The 18,888-nt window shown below is 35.5% G+C and overlaps 1 protein-coding gene across 1 annotated transcript; it reads left to right on the forward strand.

Moving 5' to 3' along the window:
* The first annotated feature begins 1,952 nt into the window (after positions 1 to 1,952).
* On the forward strand, positions 1,953 to 17,705 carry FBXO36 (F-box protein 36). The gene is given in 7 exon segments (XM_059822850.1): positions 1,953 to 1,980; positions 5,819 to 5,835; positions 8,205 to 8,244; positions 8,247 to 8,312; positions 13,404 to 13,576; positions 17,521 to 17,548; positions 17,551 to 17,705. Coding segments are annotated over 7 exon segments (507 nt in total).
* Positions 17,706 to 18,888: the final 1,183 nt, after the last annotated feature.

Raw genomic sequence — 18,888 nt, forward strand, 5'->3', positions numbered from 1 at the left:
TGGCGAATTATAGCAAAGTAACAATTGCAAATGTTCAAAATCAAGCAGAAAAATAAAAGCTTTATTTAAAAAAAAGGAAAGAAAAAAAAAGGTCAAAGCAATCATAATAATCAACTCTATTTTCTTCGGTACTTCCATCTCTCTGTATGATTAAAAACTTCAAATCACACAACCGTTCCTGAATCCATCTTTCTCTAGGACAGTAGGAAATGAGCTATAAATTGTAATAGTTATGAAAAGGTTTGTGGAGTTTTTAATCAAGACCACTGGACGTTTGTTAAAGAAAACAGTTGCAATGGAAGAAGCACAGTTGGTTTGTTATGTTCTGCAAGCTATAAAGGCTAGAGAGGCATTATGACTTTCTAGATCTTTCCAAAGAAACATGCAGGTCTGCAGTTCATACATGTGTTGTACCTTAACAGCATTATGTGACTATTCCTCACTGCCTTGATATTTACTCTAAAAGTAATTTAAGTAGGTCTTAAGTTTTAAGTGCATTATAAATGTTCTAATTTTAACTCAAATGTATTCTATGTACTTCAATAAACTGAAGAGTTTTATTACATTTGAATTTCTGTATATCAAGAATAAGAAATAACAGTGAACTGTGAAGATGGTAATTTAATTCAGATAAACCAGTCTTCTCTTTAAATTGCTGCTACCTTACAAGAACTGCTTTTCTTTTGCAAATATTAACATCCATATTTACGTACACTTGTGTTTATTGATTACTATCTAAAAGTTTAGAGTGCTGATTTTTTTTTAATAGAAACCTGTTATAAATGGCAGGAGGCACAAATACATACAAGTAACAGTACTGATCCTACTTAATTAGAGGACAGGTGGGACATTGTCCCTGAGTAGCCAGTCAGAAAGTAAAAGAATATTTAAGAAATGACTGTATATCAGCAATAAAAGCTTGCCTGCTCACTAGCCTAGCACAGTTGGAGACTTGCTTTAATTGGTGAACATATTAAGTCTTTCTATTGATGTAATGTAATTAGGAGGGAGAGTGGTCTTGCTGGTTAGGTTGTTTAACTTATTGTATTTTATCACCCTCAGTTACACATATTTTCACTGCAATATCCATTGGGCAAAGCAGAGTTAAATATTACTGTATTGATTTACTCTTCTTAATAATGTCCTTCTACCTGTCTCATACAGCATTGTTTTTTCTCTGGACATCTTACAAGACTCACCAGTATGTCCATTAAAACATAATTAATTTTTTAAACTCTGTAATGACAGAATGATCAGGTTAAGGAGATGGACCTAAAGCCACAAGGTGTTATAAGGAGTCTTCTATTATTCTGTTTTTCATTGGTAAATGAACAAATTATTTAATCAGATATGAGCATTAATCACTTTCAGGATAGTACTGGTGAAGTTGTATGATGCGGAGCTAATAATTTAGTGCAAACAGTATTTTTCGCTTTACGTAAAGTGTTTAGATTAAATATTTTAGCAGTAGTTTTGGAGCATTTTGTCTTCTATTAAACTATTCATGTTTATGGTTTTAAAGCCCAATTATAAAATTAGGCTGATTTTCTATTGTTGCTTGGAAGATAAAGGTGGACAATATCCATCTTCAACAGCAATGAGTGATTGTGACTGCTTTTCAGTTCTGATGTTTATTACAGCCACCCAAAATGTCCAAAATAAGGCAGACTTAAAAACTTATATTAAGAGTTTTGTTTAGGTTTTGTTTTTTAAATTTCACTCTTACATGGAATAAGGAAGCTGGAAATAACTGTTTTTCCTGATGGACGGTGAATTCCTTGTAAATTATTCTTTTTACACTCTAGGTCAAGCTAAACTCTGTGGGGTAATGATAGTGTACAGTAGGCCATCCATCCTCATCCTCTGCTGGCTCTTCTCCATATTCGTATATTTACAAAGGACTGAAATAGCCAGCTAAGCATTTACCTTATACCCATACATATTATAGGAGCATGGTTGGGCAAAAGTTTGGATTTTCAGGTAAGTGCCCTCAGGTGATCATACCTGGCAAGAAAATCTGTACAACATGATAGTAAGGCTCTGAAAAATCAAGTAGTAGGCCACAAAAGAGAAACCTCAGTGTTCACAGATTGAGATGCTGATGGAATTTCATAAAACTGGCAAAAGATGCCTCTGATTGCAGAACTTAGGTCCTGCTACAAAAAAACTTACTGCAAGTAGTGGATATGAAAGATCTTCTTAATTTTTGCAAGATTTTTGTGTAGCCATCATTAATTAGCTTAAACATGAGAGTGACTGCCTTTTTCTTTTGTGTAGAGACAGTGAGGAAATTATTAGGAAAAAAATTGCTATCTAACTGTGCCAAGATCATGGTATGAGTATTTGGTAATATTTCTTAAATGTCATCTCTGTAACTATCAATTTATTTATCTGTTTCACAACATCTTGTGAGATACCTGTATGTTGCTTGTTATGCTGTATGAAGGCACAGTGGGAATATTTATTTAAACAAAGGAAATCTTTTCATTGTCAAGAATCTAACTGGTTTTGGAGGCAGGAGGAAAAAAGGAGACTTAACAGATTCTTCAGTGCCCCAAAATCTGCATTCTTGCTTTTAAGTTAATTACAATACGCCACTAGTAGCCTTACATGAAACAATTGCCCATGTGTGTTACTGTTCTTCAACAGCTTATCCCACAGGGGTCAAAATAACATTTGCTTTAGCTGCATCAGTGTCAGTGCATAAGGATAGCCTCACTCTAGCTCTTTATAAAGTTATTTAACATTTTATTTTAGTTCTTTTGCAAATAGCTGTGCATTGTCGGTGCTACTTGCTTCTGTATTTTAGATAGAATACATGGTTGCCTCTTCTTGGTGGAAAATGAGTAAAATTTTAAGGTACATATTTTGCATTTTTTAAGGTGACCTAGAAGCCTGAGCTTCATTCACTTGCAAAATGAGCATAGCTCTGTCTAAGCCTAAAGATTACTATTGTCCTATTTGAATTTCCCTTTATTATTACGCAGTCAAAGCGGTAGCGTGGATGTAGCTGCAACTGCATGAAAAACTTTACGGTACTATAGCATCAGCTTCTCAATTAGATGTGGTTATGGTAGAATAAGAGTAGAAAAAGCTATGACAGGAGGAGTGCTTTTTCGTAAGTAAAATTAATCTACACTAACAGGGACTGGAAAGATGAAGGAAGCAGGTAAGCTGGTAGTTTTCACTGTGCTAATTAATTTCAGAATTTAAAAAAAAATACCTATCTAGTGAAGGTGTTTGACTTCTTCATGGCTTGGAAATTGAGCTTAGGTTTACAAACTCTTAGGCAACAGATTAGCTGATACTGGTGTGAAGCAATCAACTAGCTGAAAGATATTTAGGTATACAGATCATAGCTTTAGAAACATCTATTTTATAGTTATCTCCTTTAAGATGTTTCAGTAATGCTGATATTTATTCCACTTTTATTTTGTAAAGATTTATGTGAGGGTGAAATGGGTGATTTCTATACTGAGGTGTATGACAATAGAATGCTTTAAAAAAAAAGATTTATTTGAAATTGTAGCAAAAATGCAACAATATTCTGCAAGAGAAAATGAGATAAAATGAGGGACAGAAGCATTTGAATTCTCTAATTTTGAAATGAAATAGTAAGGCAACATAAATTTTTATAGTCTCTTCCAATCCACAAAACCCAGCCAAAAGCAGAGATTATTTTTTTTTTTAAATCTATGGAAAAGTAATAGAATATGGGATAAAACAGCCTGGGAGAAGGGATTTAGTAGAGGTAAAGTCACTAAGACTAACTGAGAATGTGACTGCTTTTTTTGGTAGAAGAGACAATGGCTCCTTCACTGCACAGGGGAATGAGAGCTTGGACTGCAGTGACAAATCCAAGGCCAAAAAGAAAGACTGGGGATTTAGGCCATTCACCTGGGACAGAGGAAAATATTTGAATCTAGATCTTGTAAAGCTCAGCAAGCACTATTTTCTGGATTCTGGAGTCACTTTCGTCCTCCAGTGAACGTTTAACTGTTTAAAGTAGAACAACTTAAAAGAAAAACAGGGGAAATTAATCTCCAAATAACCTGTAATCTGAGAAATTATATTTTGAGTTACTAGTTTTAAGCAAAGCAGGAAGCTGAGTCTGGAGAAGTTTGAAATCCTAAAAATGTATATTGGAGAAGGAAACAGTTTCTCATATGTGCCTTTATAACAGGGCTTCACAATTCACACCATCTTTCTTCAGCTTCCCCCAGAGGTTTCTCATTATACAGTATGAGTCTGTCATGTAAGACTTTCTCTAGTTCTGTAACTTCTGAATTAGATTAAATTAAGGGAAGGTTGAGCCCAGCATCCTTAAAAGATGGCTCACCATGTGACAAACTTCAAATATTATTTTATTCATACAATGTAAATAGTACTATGCTTCTGGTAATCTACAGTACAGATTCATTTTGACAATAGATACTTCCTAAATAATTTCTTTGTTGCTAATTTTCACTTAAATATTTTAGTTGTTTTATTTGTTTAAAAAATTGCTATGACTTTTTATCCGAAGCCTCCGCTGGTTGCTGCCGTTTAGATTTGGTTCTACTCATCCTTTCCTCTTCTCTCATTTTTCATAAAGAAACGCCAATGGAGTAAGCAATGTGGTAGTGAATTGTTTTAATGCTTGCACCTCCAAATAACATCGAGAATGAAATGTGTCTGTGGTTACCAGGAGGCACTTGTAATACTTTCCATTCTTCATCTTTTTAATCTATGCAAAAAGTACAGGTATTACAAAATCTATGCAATGTTTTTCTTTGAAATAACCACGTGCTAACAAATTACCAAGGCAACTGTAGTTTGTCCTGGGTATTTGTACATAAGGAAGTTTTCAAATGGAATAGTGCTATTGACAGTTTGTTCCACTGTAAATCAAAGAATAATGTTTAGAAAATACACAGTGGCATTTAATATAATTACTTGAATATTTTACTTTTCCTGTGCCTCTGTGTGTTGGCCTGATGTTCCCATTCTGGCAGATAATTCTGTTGCAGTGCACTTCCTAGTATAACATTTAAGAAGAGGCGAGATTATTGAAATATCTATTTCTGTCATTTTTTTGAGGTTTTAGCATGTTTCAGTCAGTATTAAAATGCTTTGGAATTTATAATTGTACAACAATACTGCAAGAAAGTAAATTTTTATAACCATGTTAAAACGTCTACTGTAATTGCTTTAAAAATAGGACAGAGGTATTTCATTTGTAGAGTATTGACTTAGTGTTCCATTTTAGGGTTGGTTGGATTGTATAAAGATAAAATCTTATTCAAGAGTCTATACACACGCATGCACACTCTAGTGTTTGGATTAAATATGTTCTTGTACACCTGTGTATACGTAAACTTATAGATAAATACACTCATACCCACAAAATACTAAACAAAAAAAATATAGAATACTTATTGTGAAAAGTTTGTCTTGCTTACACCAGTGCTGAATTTGGGCGAGCATCTGCTATCTGTAACACTTAATTTTATTGTACTGTATATCCTGGACTGAAAAGTGTTTATTAATGTATTTTATAGCAGATCACAACACATTGTTATCTGTTGCGCAACACAGTTCTGCTTTTTTAAGAATTAGACTTCTAAATTTGTGTATAGTTAAATCTGTAAGGTTATACAGAAAATTAATCTGAAGAATATTGTTAGGTATCAAAGTTCAAAAGTTGAAAAGCAACAGTCATTGCTAATTTTGGTAAGTGGTTTTGGGGGGAGGTGGCTATTTTCTTTTTCAGTTATACTTGGCATTTCTGTGCTGAGAAATGTTTTTGTTGGTGATTTTTTTTTTTTTTTTTTTTTAGAAAAATCACTTCCAACGGTAACATGAAAAGGCTGAGAGAAAGCATATTAACCAGGTTTCTTTTCTCCTTTAACAATGATTTTTTTCCCTATAATATACCATATTCTTGCATACCATCTTGAAGGGTATGCAAGCTGAGGAACATGTAGAAAGATGTCTTTTCTTTCTCCATTTGCATATCAGTTTTGTTCTGACCTTATTCTCAGCTCATGCTTTCCACAAATAAGAATGGAAGTAGCCTTACGTGCTGATTCTCCCTACATTGCTAGAGGTAAAAAGAGCTTTTGGGAGTACAGTACAGCATTCACTGTCCTGTTATCCCCACAGTGAGCTACAAACATACTAGTTCGAAAGCCTTCCCAGGTAGTAAGAACATCACTGAAACGGAATGACAAGTGGTTTATAATCGCATTTGCATTGAATCCTCATATTACCACTAGTATATTGTGTTATTTTAGCAATGTAGTGGTCTATACCATGCATGTACATTACAAAAATGTTAACTCTGGTATTATAAAATGTTTCAGTGGTGTAATTTATTTTTCATATATTAAATTCTAGAATGCAGATTGGATGAATGGTGTTTCTTCCCTTCAAAGAGGCAACTGTTTGACTGCAAAGGAATAAAGATTGTGTGTGGTGTTGTAAAATAGGATGAATTTATGCAACTGAGTAGGAGGTTTTTTGTTTTAGTCACATAATAAGGTTTATTTTACAGAGTATTGCGCATATGTCTGAGAGTTAATCAAAGCTATTTTGTATGTATGCTATCAGAAATATGATGTAGCAATTCCAGTTACCTCCTATAATGATATATTAGCCACAATAAACACCAAAATGATAAATTTTGGCTGGCTATGTTTGATATTCAAATGTAGATTTTAAGCCTTTATTCAAACTTACTTACTGTTACTGTATATGAGATATCAACAGGATACAATCAAGACTTGAAAAATAAAGAAATGATTGGTGTGGGCCTGCCTTGGTGGATCACCTGGAATCTGAGCTTTAATTTGAAAATTAGTGATGAAAGTGAATGCAATTCATTGGGAGTTACAAATACTTAATTCTTCTCAACTTTAAAGTATACATTTTGACACTGAAATACCAGAGAGATGGAAAGTTAAATTTCATGTTGAGAGATGTAAACCACTGTTGTCAGATCTAAGATTTGTAATAGTAAATTTAACTCTGTGTTCTTCAGTCAGTATATGTGAGTAGTCATCCGTGGCTTGTTGAGTTAACTCAAGGCTTGCTTTTAATTTTCCTTTTCTATGTTACAGTAGAAAAAGTAAGACTCTATGGAGTGTATTTTTTTCATATACATGTCTGTGTGTTTACAAATGTACACCTCACTAATATTGTCATTTGTCAGTTTTATTGCTCAGTGTGTCAGGAATCCACCTATACATATAACAATGTAAAATCCTCACTTTTTCTCAAGGAAATGAAAGGAAATAAAACAGATTAATATTAGTAAGATTACAGGATTTTGGTTTTTTAACCGTGCCTACAACAGTAACTGAATCCTGCTTTTGGCTTGGAGTGTGATCTTTGCTAACAACTTGTGTGAAGGAAGAGACATGATTATGACTTTCCTGTAGACCCAGCTGTGACAGCAACAAAACAAAAGTCAATATTAAAAGCTGACACACTGTTCAAGCACATATGTAATGTTTTAAGAGAACTCTGGGAAAATTGCGTATAGCCAGGGCCACTTGTTCTCCATCATTTCACAGCTACATAATTTTCTATTCATATTAATCTTTTGTCTCAGTTGCATGCTTTGTAATGCAGGCTTTCTTTTCTTTTTCTGACTCTGAAAATGTGAGTTGAATATGTACTTCTGGAGAGCTTTTTCCAGAGTTTTCAGACAGTCTAAGTGCTGAGCTTTGAACTGTCCTATTAGTTTTGATTTTAACAAAATGTTAAAATGACAGTTTAACTTCTAATACTGCCACTTTTGAATGCCTGAGCAGTTGAATGGGTATTTCTACTTAACCACATAATTTAATGCCTGATTAATCGTGTTTCTGCGCCTAAATGAAAAACAAAAAGAGAATGTTTTCAGTTTTGCAAGTTGAGATGTCATTAAACGTGTTTTAATTTCTACTAACAATTTGCACGCAGGGGTTGGGAACATTTTCTTTGTATGTGAAAACATTTCACACTTGTCTAGGTGCATTATGGGATGTTTATTGTCCTTTGAAGCATGTTGTAGGGCCGCCGGTAATGTAACTGTGGTGTGATCTCTTATGATAACTTTGTTTTGGGAATGCAGTAATATTTACATAACCAGAGTCCTGAATCTTAGCAATGTATTTATCTCATGGTACTTGATACTCACTACTTCTTCGTTTTTTATTTTTCTTCTTCCACAATTGTAGGTAATTTTCAAGTGGTGAAAAATCTCGTTTAGAATTAATTTCCTGAATCAAGATCTGGAGAAATTAAAGAATCCCAGGACGATTTTTTGGATGATTCATCTCTTCCTAGTAAGATGACAATAATAATTACAAATTTGCTGTGGCATATAATGGAATAATCTAGCAATATTGATCGGTAATAACTTTCATGAAAGATATGATTGCTTTGGCTAACAGGCTTTTTTGCATTAATTTTTTAATATAAATTAATGTATGAATACTGGAAAAACAAAAAGACATGACAGTAAATGTAAATATAGGATAAATCCCAGCAACATTGATAGTTTCATTATAAGACAAAGACAGAGGTATTAGCAACAAAAATAGTCCAGAAAGCAAGATTTTTATTGCTAATAACTCAGTCCTTATAATGCTGTGTGCCAGCATATTTGTTTTTATGGCCATGTCATGAACCACCTGGATTCCCAATCTGATTTAACATAAACGACATCAAGTGCAACAGGTATGTGGGATTATACAAGTGCAATATGACTTTAGGAGCATATAGCCAGAAAAAGAAAGGCTGTGGGGACACCACTAAATAAACCTCAAAATGTAGATTTATAGAGCTGTTTTCCAACCTGTTCCTGATAGACTGGCCACTGAGAACATCTGAAATAATTATGCTTTTTCCCAAAGTTCCATGGGACTATGTGTCCCAAGTAGTTATTCCTCTACATCTTCTTATGATCTTGGTTCTCAGTAGTGGATTAGTTTTAAGAGATGTCATGTCACAAGATATGGTTGATCATGAGGAAACGGTCTCCTGAAAATACTAAGCCAAAGACACATCAATTCAGCAACTGCAGCAAATAGCTGAGGTCTGAGCTATGACCTGGTCTGAAAATGGAGAACTGCATAACTGCACCTGCAGGGACTGGATTGAGTTCTGAGGCTTTTGTAGCCCAAGAGACTAGGTAGCACTCAAACACCTTGCATAAGTGAGATAATTTTTTTTTTAAGAAGCTGCTCTTGTATTCTGATTATATACAGACATAAAAAAAATTTAGTTACAGATGTGGCTTCATATTTATGCTATTTTTATAATGAACTTGAAAGATGTCATTCCCAAATGAAGTCCTGTTTTCCTCATCAACAGCTTTGGTAGACATCATCTTATTTACAGCTAGGCAGAGGAGGTCTGCTTTCCCAAGAAGCATATGAATTTCAGGTGGTAGGGGAAAGGGTAAAACGTTCCTCAAGAGAATATACCTGTTTTCAAGAGTAAACTTGAGTGTATCATCATTTAGGGTCCGAAAGAAAACCAACACATATTTCTTATGCTTTGCTTATTAGAATCTCACACTTCCTACAGCACAATCAAGAGATTTTTAGCCCTGGTGAGTTAATGTGGTCTGCATTTCTAGGTTTAGGTTTGTGTTTTTGATCCCCATTATAACTTTTGCAACTGACCAATTTCAGGTGAATTTGGTTGAGATAGTAACACACTTCCTTAGGCAGTTGGGTGGGAGACTGCAAGTGACTGCTCTTAGTGCTCCATTGGTGCTAAGACTGCACATTCTGAGCTCAAGTGATGGGATATATGCACGAACAATAGAAAAAGTTTCAATCAGCACTCACACTTCGTAACAAAACAAATCTTTAATTCCAGTTATTACTACTTGTTTTGGCTAGAAGGGAATGAATGTATCATGAACCAACAGAAAAAGGTCTGCCTGTTGAATTTGGCTAGTGCTCAGGGAGTCTTTAAATATGCTATGCTTTTTTTGCAGTAGGTGTTTATAATCACTCCATTAGTTGAGGCAAAGAGTTGCACCACATTTTAATTTGACAAAATTAAGTATCAATTTTTATAAACTTGAGCTTTCAAAGAAGTAGTCTTGTCTACCTTTTTTGCCAAGAATTACATAGAATTTATAGATGAATTTTAGCAATAGGTTTTAGTGTGATGTTATTTTCAAAATCTAATTTTAATTTTATATGTGATTTTATATGTGAATATATATTAGTGAGGATTTTAGCTTGGTTTTTTTCCTCACTGCTTATACTGTAAGTTTTTCCTGTGGCATTTGATATTAATACAATGTTACAATAAAACAACTGGTTTACATAACCTGGGTACAATGATTCAAATAGTTAAATTACTGTTAACATGCAGTTTTCTGCTGTTATCCTGTGTGTTTTCAGTAGGTTACAAGTAAGATCTGCCTGCTTTTTCTTGAAAAGTGTTATTGGTGGTTCAGAGGTTTCCTATCCCATAGGAAGTATTGAAAGCCACAGTTGCCATTCTTTCCTAATGTTTAGTCATTTCTTCTTCCTTCTAAATTATCTTTAAAATAATACATGGGGGTTTCCCTCTGGTTTTTAGTAAACTTTTAGTGTTTTGTTTTCAGAAAAATGCTAACATAAATAGAAGTATTACAAATATAAATTACTATGTTTGTGAGAAATTGGATTGTTATATTGATATTATTTCTGTCCATAGCTCTTGCTGTTTCGCACAATCAGGTGTTTTTACACCTCCTTCTCACTCCCTGTTAAGAGGAGCTTTGCTGCTTTTCTCCTAAGTATTCACAGATTTTTTTTTTAATGTTTTTTTCATAATTCTCTACAAATATATATACCAGAATAATATTCTAGTTATCATTATTGATTTTTTTGCCAAATGAGGGTTCAAATAAAAGACTCCTCACCAGACCCATGGTGTGCTGCTAAATATTTGGTATACCCCTACCAGCAAAATGTTTATTTGTTGGTAAGTATTAGTATTTCCTGTTGTTATCTCCTAGTTCTCATTCCTAAGATTTTATCTGTTTTCACATGGTTGGAGATTTTTAGAGAAAATATGGGGTTTTTTTTTAAAAAAAAAAGGATGCTTAAATTATTTCTAATGGGCATGGGAAGAATAGCCCCCCTGCAAATGAAACATTTTATCAATATCCCATACAGGCATTTGAAGCATCCAATAGAAAACTGAAGAAGTAAACATTTTACAGTAAACATTAACATTTTAGTAAATTTGTATTAACTACCATACAGCTGTAAACATCCGTGTTTGTTTTGAAATGTTTTCTTTTCTTTTGGGACAGTGAAGTAACATATCATTAGTTTCTTTTCATAATCTCGATAGAGCCGAGAGGGAAGAGCAAGATTTTGTATATGGCTAGATTTTCATTATGTTTCTGCAAAGATGGAAAATTAATTGATGATAGTGTAGGGCAAGAGAATAGAGGTCTATTTACATTTTTGGGTGAGTGAACAAATAGTAGAAGTCATCAAGTGGTATCCAGCACTCATAGGATGAAAATTTCACAGAAAACCTGTAGTTCAATATACTTTCACAGTTAGTTCATCATTAGCTGCAGATACATTTATAAAGCAAGATAAATACAGCTAAATATATTTTAAAATAGCCAAACCAGGTCACCTTATTATTTCTAGAAATAAATAATTTTCAAGAAAAACTCAAGAGGCAGCAAGTATTCATGTGGTAGCCTGCCTAATCATTCAACATTACATAGATGCACACTACAAACATCATCGTCATTCCTAGTATGCGAAGATTTGGATCATTCTTATGTATCAGCTTGAATTAGACCAGCCAGACAATTTTTAGTTGACTCTCTAGATCATTTTTGTACTTGCATAAGGGATTTGAGGAAAATTACCAACTATATAGAACTGAGATGCTTGGAAAACAAAAAAGCAAACGAGAACCAACAGCAAACTGTTTGTGCTTGCAGTATGATATAGCAACAGAAAAGAAAGCTTGAACAGTATTGGGCCATCTACCCAAAGACATGAAGCAACATAAGGTGAAAGCTTCCTTCTACATAATTATCTTAGGAACATTTGGAACAAAAAGAGAAGAAAAAAGTCTTAACATCTTCACAGTGAAATCTTGTAATTTGGAAAGCTCTCTCAAATGTGTTCACATAAGCTTGAGTTTTGTAACTAATCTTACAAAATATTTTGGAAGGAAAACTACTGCATCAAAATTGGATGCACTTACTGCCTATAATCAGTATAGTTTCAACTTCCATGATTCTGTTTCTCTCTCTTTCTATGACTTTAACATACACTCTAGTTGGTTAACAAAAAAACAAAACAAAAAAATCCCCAAAACAACAACAAAAAAACCCCACTTTGGATGCATTAGGATAATTTCATAATCCAAAAAATAGTAATTCTGCTTTAATTTAAATTTTGATCCCTGTGTCTCTGTATTAAAAGGGAAAAAAAAGAAAAAAAAAAAGTCCTTTATGAATCTGAATGACTGCATTCATATCATCAGATCTTCGGAAACAACATGCAGCTTACCACTGATCATTCATTAGAAGTGTAGCAGATTGAATTCAGGATCCTGTTTTATAATGAACTAGTATTTTTATTAAAAAATCTGGTAAAATAGATTAATGATATGAAGAAGCAGTGTTAAATTCAAAAGGCCAAGTTCCAAGTTGGACACTGAAGCAGAAATAATCGACTGTATGAATGCAGGATGGGGAGTAGCTCACTAAGTAGCAGATCTATAGAAAAAGAATTTGGCGTTGTACTGGATTACAAAGTGAATGAGTAAAAAAATGTCATGTAACTGTAGAAGACAACTGTCTTCGATTTCTTTTTAGCAGTTTAACTGTACCTACATAAGATAAGAAGCAGAACTATAGGGACTCTTAATGTCAGAGCCATCATTATTTTCCCCAAAGCATACAACTAAAGTACTTTTCTCGGTTGTTTTACTAACCTCCTCCTGAGTAAATAGCACCGTTTTTATGTAAATAAATATATTTGTATGTGGAAAAGTGGATGAAATGTATCTGGAGAAGTTTCAGTTCAGCTTTGCTGCTGTTTTAATGTTCTTCAGCTGATATGAGAGTTTGCTGTATACTAGACAATGTGCAGTTTTTTACCTAAAGCCTTGTATTACTGCTCCAGCTTCCTGGATCTCACTAGCAACTCTAAAAGTGAATTGAAATACTATTAATGACTAATGTTCAAAATAAGATATTATAAGTTATTTTCTCTAGGAAACATTAAAAAAAAGAATGAGCTGACTTTTCTGTTTGGTGAGTTTTTTTAGGTTTTGGGTTTTTGTTAAGATGTATGTGAATAATGTCAGATTATTGGGAAGAAATTTCAGGCTTTTACAAATCTGTTATCTCTTGGGTTTGTTTTTTGTTTTTCTTTTAATCGCAGTTCAGATTGCTATAGTGTTTGGTGCCAAAGTTCTGGAACATGTCCTCAATCTGTGCCGAGGTAACTATGACTTCCTGGAATGGCTTCCTGTCCCATTGCTCCTGTACATCATTTCCTTTCTGGAGCTTGAAGATATTGCCAGGCTTTCTCAAGTTTCACGCAGGTTTGAAATGGTAAAAAATGAAATAAAATTTAAAAATAAATTATAAATTATTTTAAAATTGTTAGCTTTGCTGTGCAGCATGTTGGTTTTGATTCATCTCACATTTAATATCATCAATCTGTCTGCTTTACTTCAAGCTGAGACAATAAATTAATCATCTGTATACAAACAACTGAATGGGTGCAATAAAAACTAGATTTTGGAAAGGCTGTTAGAGAGACTGTGCTTATCCTGCAAACTTTTGTTGCATGTAATAAGCACAATGATCCAGATAATTCCATTGTAACCCATGGTTAGGTGTTACACACTACTTCTGGGATTAAGGATTTGAAATGCAAAACCTATGCTTTGCATTATGATTTGTATTATTGTAATGTCTGGAAACTTCAACCACAGACCAGGATCGCCTTATGTTAGACTCATTAACAAATAGAAAATCATTGTCATTCCTAGAGAGCTTACATTTTAAGTCTCTGACAAAAGACAGAAGCACAAGGAAAGAGATTTTTTTCAAGATTTTTGTAGACCTCACAGCAAGGAACTGTAAGAAACACAGGACAAGAAAGAGATGACATTATGCTTGCTTGCTAGGGAGCTCTTTCCAACTATCGGGACAGTATGGGAAATAGTATGAACATGTTGAATTGAAACTTTAAAGAGTGAGTAACAGAAGATGCCACTATTGGCTAATCGGTGCTAAGGGTAGCCTTTCAGAGCTGAGTGAGATGTAACAAATAAGGAAGGATAACCTAGAAGTCCCAGGAGAATGAGGGCCAATCTGTTGATGCAAAAAGAGAAAAGTTGTAGGATAACTTAGGCTGTGTTGGAAAGGCCTTTGAGAGGTCATCTATTCCAACTTCCTGGTCTGTGCAGGGTCAGGTAATTGGAGGGATGGAAAGATAATATGTTCAGAGCTGTGATCTAAGAAGCTTATTTTTGTGTGTCTGAATACCTAAAAATTGCATTTTCCATCCCTGTCAACCTGAGAAAAGGCTGCTGGAGTAACTCAGGTAGGGGGAGAAAAGGGGTTTAGCTTACGAAAAAGAGGAAGAGAAGCATATTAAAGAGAAAAATAACTTGATTCTTATCCCCAGGGGTGCCATAGGAACCTAGAATGAAGCCTGTCAAGTTATGTGTTGTATGGTTACTGAAAACATAAGTAATGGTGACACCTTAGGAGAAAGATAAAAACAGGTTTAGTCATCTTGAGTCTGATGTGACAGCTAGATACTCTCTGAAAGACTTCAGAGAGTCAGATTAACCTTTTCGTTTGGAGAACTGGACATGTCTCTGGTACAGAGTACATCTCCAAATTGTATCAGGATGAGATTGCTCACAGGATTTGTATTATTTCGAGGCTATGTAGCCCAAGATTTCAAGAAAAGTTCTGTGGAAGACTGCTGACAGTTCAAGAGGACATGGCTGTACTGCTGTTCCTATGGTGTGGTTACAAAGACGTTATAGATGCTTTATCAAGAGTGAGTTCAAGTGAGCACAAGAAATAGGAGACAGTGTAAAGAAAGCACAGGAGAAAAAGGCAAGATAACAAAACAGAGCATGTCATGAATTTAGAGATGAAGGGCAGATGGAAGTACATAAGCTTGCTGAGTTCTGGGCTTTATTTCAGTTTGAAGATAAAACAGTTGATACTGTAACTGGGAAACAGCCAGTAGAGGATGAGAGAATAGAAACAACTAAAGGAGAGGAAGAGAACAGATAGAAGGGAGATCAGGAAATGATTTATTAGTATATTTGGAATCCATCTGCCATTTGCAGAGTGTAAGTGAAGTAGGATGAGGTACTGTGGAGGGCAGTAAACTTTTCATTAGTTTTAACACACAGCCTTGGATGTTCTGGAATTTAAGGAAATCCTAGAAAGAATTAAGTTGCATAATAATAAAGATAGGTTATTTCATTGTGCCAAAATCTTATTACAACTAGTAGTGCCATGCTCTCTTTCTCTCATTTTAGCAGTATTTTTAAGGAATTAAAAATTTGCCCCAAAACTATGAATTTTCATTTCCAGACTAATTTATATGTAGGCCGGAATGCTGCGCTCTGCGGAATTATAAAATAGCATATTCAGATTTTCAAAGAGGGAAAAATAGAACAGTCTCTGCACTTAGGACTGAAAAGTGGAGTGTGAAAGGCTCCGTACAGTCCATCCTGTGCAATACATAGGCTGAACTAAACGGGTATCTCCATTTGTTACCCAAAGCATGGCATTTCTCTGACTGTGTAATTCTGAGCATAAATCCTGCTCTCCAGAGTATTCAGATGCTTTCAATATGCATTTCAAAGTATTTTAGATTTTCACGAGGTACTATTTTTAAGTATTGTAAAAAATAATCTCAAAAGAAACGCTGTACAGAAGTCCTAATGTGGACACCGCCGTTGGAGCACTGTAGGAGTTTCCCAGATACGTTTTCAGCTGACTTAGATATTGTGATGTCTCCCCGCACAAGCTCAGGATAGGATTCGTTTAGTTTATTTTGTCCAAGGTCCTTAGGTAGCCCAAACAAGCAAAATTAAACTACAAAAGGGAAAATGCCGCTTCTTCCTACGGGCTCAGGGGAGCTGCTCCCGCCAGAGGGAGCGGGCTCCCCGCACCGGCCGGCAGCGGCTGCCCGCCGGCAGCTGCCTGAGCTGATTTTTGGAAGGGAAGGTCTAATTGTCCCTGCGCAGCTCAGAAGCCGTTGGCACGGGAAGAAAACCACAACAATGACAGTGATTATCTTTTTTCTTTCTGCATTTTTTAATAGAACCAAATACAAACATATGATACTAAAAACCAGTCTCCACTATTTTTAACTTAACGGTGTCCATTTTTCATAGAAACAGCAGAATGGCTAGAGACACAAAGCAAGCAGACATTGAAAGAAAACTCTAAAAATGCAGGTATTTTAATTTCAGGACTTCTACAGCAATTTTCCTCCAATAATCCCTGCTTTTCCTTTGCTAAAATAAGCTAGCATGTGTGTGCCTGCAGTGTGATCACTCTCACAATTCGGGAACAACAGAAATAGGACCTCACATAATCTGATACAGCTTTGCTGTAGTCAGTAAATTAAATACTTTAAGGTATCCAGCTACATTGGCAGTATGTAACAGAAGTTATTCCAGGACTTTTGCTTTTCTATTTCTGTTACTACTTGTGACAGACATACCAGCCACTTGCATTGGAGTAACGTAGTACAGCTCCACGTAGGTCCCTGCAATTACACATTTAGAAAAGCGAAGCATTTGGGAGAAGAATCACTGTTACTATGCTCTGGTATAAATTACAAATGGGCAGATAATATGCAATAACACAGAATATCTTCCCAATTCCTTTTTTGTGATGGTTCTGTCATCTAACAAAGTGCATCATTTTTTCTTCCTGTTTATAATATAATATTTCCACCAGATTCTGTTCATGGAGTCATTCTGCAAGAGGGAAGCATCTCATGAGAAACAGGCTTAATCCCTGCAGTGCTTCCGAAAGCTTCCTAAAATTGCATTTCTGCTGTAAGTCCAAAGACCATTTGCTTCTTTTACTTACCTTGAAAACAGATTAGTACTCGTGATGTCATTTCTACCTCCTGACAAGTTCTTTGGCATAATCTTACACAGCTTCATTGATTTCAGTGGGGCTGGATAATTACATACCAGGAAAGTATGTGGCATTACAGCTGCTTTTAGTGTGGCAGAAAGGCCTTTAATATCATACCAAATGTAACTTCTCAAATTTTTCACAAAAGAACATGCAGTATCTTGGCAACACTGGGCAAAACTTCCGCTGATGTCATTGTGAGTTTTAACTAATACTGCATCTTTCAAGGTAAGTGGGCAGCTTGCACTGCAAGTAACCTTCATACAAGGCATCTGTGTTGTCTGAACACAATTTGAGTAGTAAAATAATCAGCAATGAATAAATCAAATTATGATTTTAAGCCTCTACTTTCTTACAACTAGGTATGTAACAGTAATGCGCTATGGGAAAATACGTGGAGAACTTGTGTGACACAATTACACCTGAAATGAAAGAACTTGCACAGGAAATGGGCTGGAAACAACTCTTCTTCACAAACATACTTCAGCTGCAGCTCCGAAGGAGGAGGCAGAAACAAGATGCTCAGAACAAAAAACTAACTGAATAAAGTTGCATTTTTCACTGAAGCAATTGTTATAAGGTGTGGATTTGCTATTTATCAGGTCAGACATACTAAGTTTTCTGCTTTACTGGGGGAAGCAAATTATTTTAAGGATTGAAAGAGAAAAACCAGAACATGTCTTACTTGGAGCAACATGTAAATAATATTAAGTTTCATGTGTTGGGCACCCTGAAATCGTATTACAGTCAGCATTGTAACAGTTACTAGCAGTAGCAAAGGTTGTGGCTTCTTTGTACTTCTTCATTCTGACTTCTCTATTTTGTATATATACTATACATGCTCAATGTCTTTTATATCAGATGTTGTGGCATTGTCATCATTACCTTTACAGGAAACCATCTATCATTTCTTAGTACAAAAATTGCTGATGAATGCTGACAATTTTACTGTCCACCATGGTAAATTTGCAACGTTTATATGCAAGTCACATGTAGCTGGTTCCCGAGTTCAATGTGTGTGCGGTGGCGCATTCCTCCCCCCCGCTCCTGGACCACTCTACAATCTCAGGAATTCCAGCCAGGCCTTGACTTTTCTGCAATGAGTTGGGCGCTTAGGCGTCCCTTGACCGTACCAGGAACTCTTGCGTGGCTAAGGTGGGGAGCAGCACTGACCGTACCTAGCACTCCTGTTACCTGGCCGAGGCGGGTAACGAGAGCGGGAATAATCCGTCATCCCCTGACAGCCTTGGAACATCCCTTACCTGGATCGTAGCCCGAGTGGAACGGTACCAGTGTTACTGGAATTCCAGTAATTTGCCAAAGACTAAAGCCAATCATCTTGCGAACCTATAAACAGCCGCCCTAAGTGAGGCCCTTTGAGCTCTCCTGGACCGCAGCGGGCTGCAACCAGCGTCTCCCTCTGAGTGGGACGCCTCTCAGAGTTCACAAACTCCCCAGTTTGTGAAATTTGGAGGACCGACGACGAAAGCTGGCGACAGGACCTGGGCTGAAACCCTCTCCTCCCCGAGGCTCAACCCTCGCCCGTTGAGAAATGCTGAGACATTTGAAGTAAATATGTCACGGAACTCGAGGGGAATTTTTAACAGGTATACCTTTCTTCATGTGTATATATATATATATATGTCTTTGTGTCTGTGTGCGTGCATTTGTGAATCAATTTGAGTACCCGATAGCGAGTATAATATAAATATTACAATTTCAAATCTGTA

This window comes from Gavia stellata, chromosome 11 (assembly GCF_030936135.1).
Source record: "Gavia stellata isolate bGavSte3 chromosome 11, bGavSte3.hap2, whole genome shotgun sequence".
NCBI classification, from domain to species: Eukaryota; Metazoa; Chordata; class Aves; order Gaviiformes; family Gaviidae; genus Gavia; species Gavia stellata.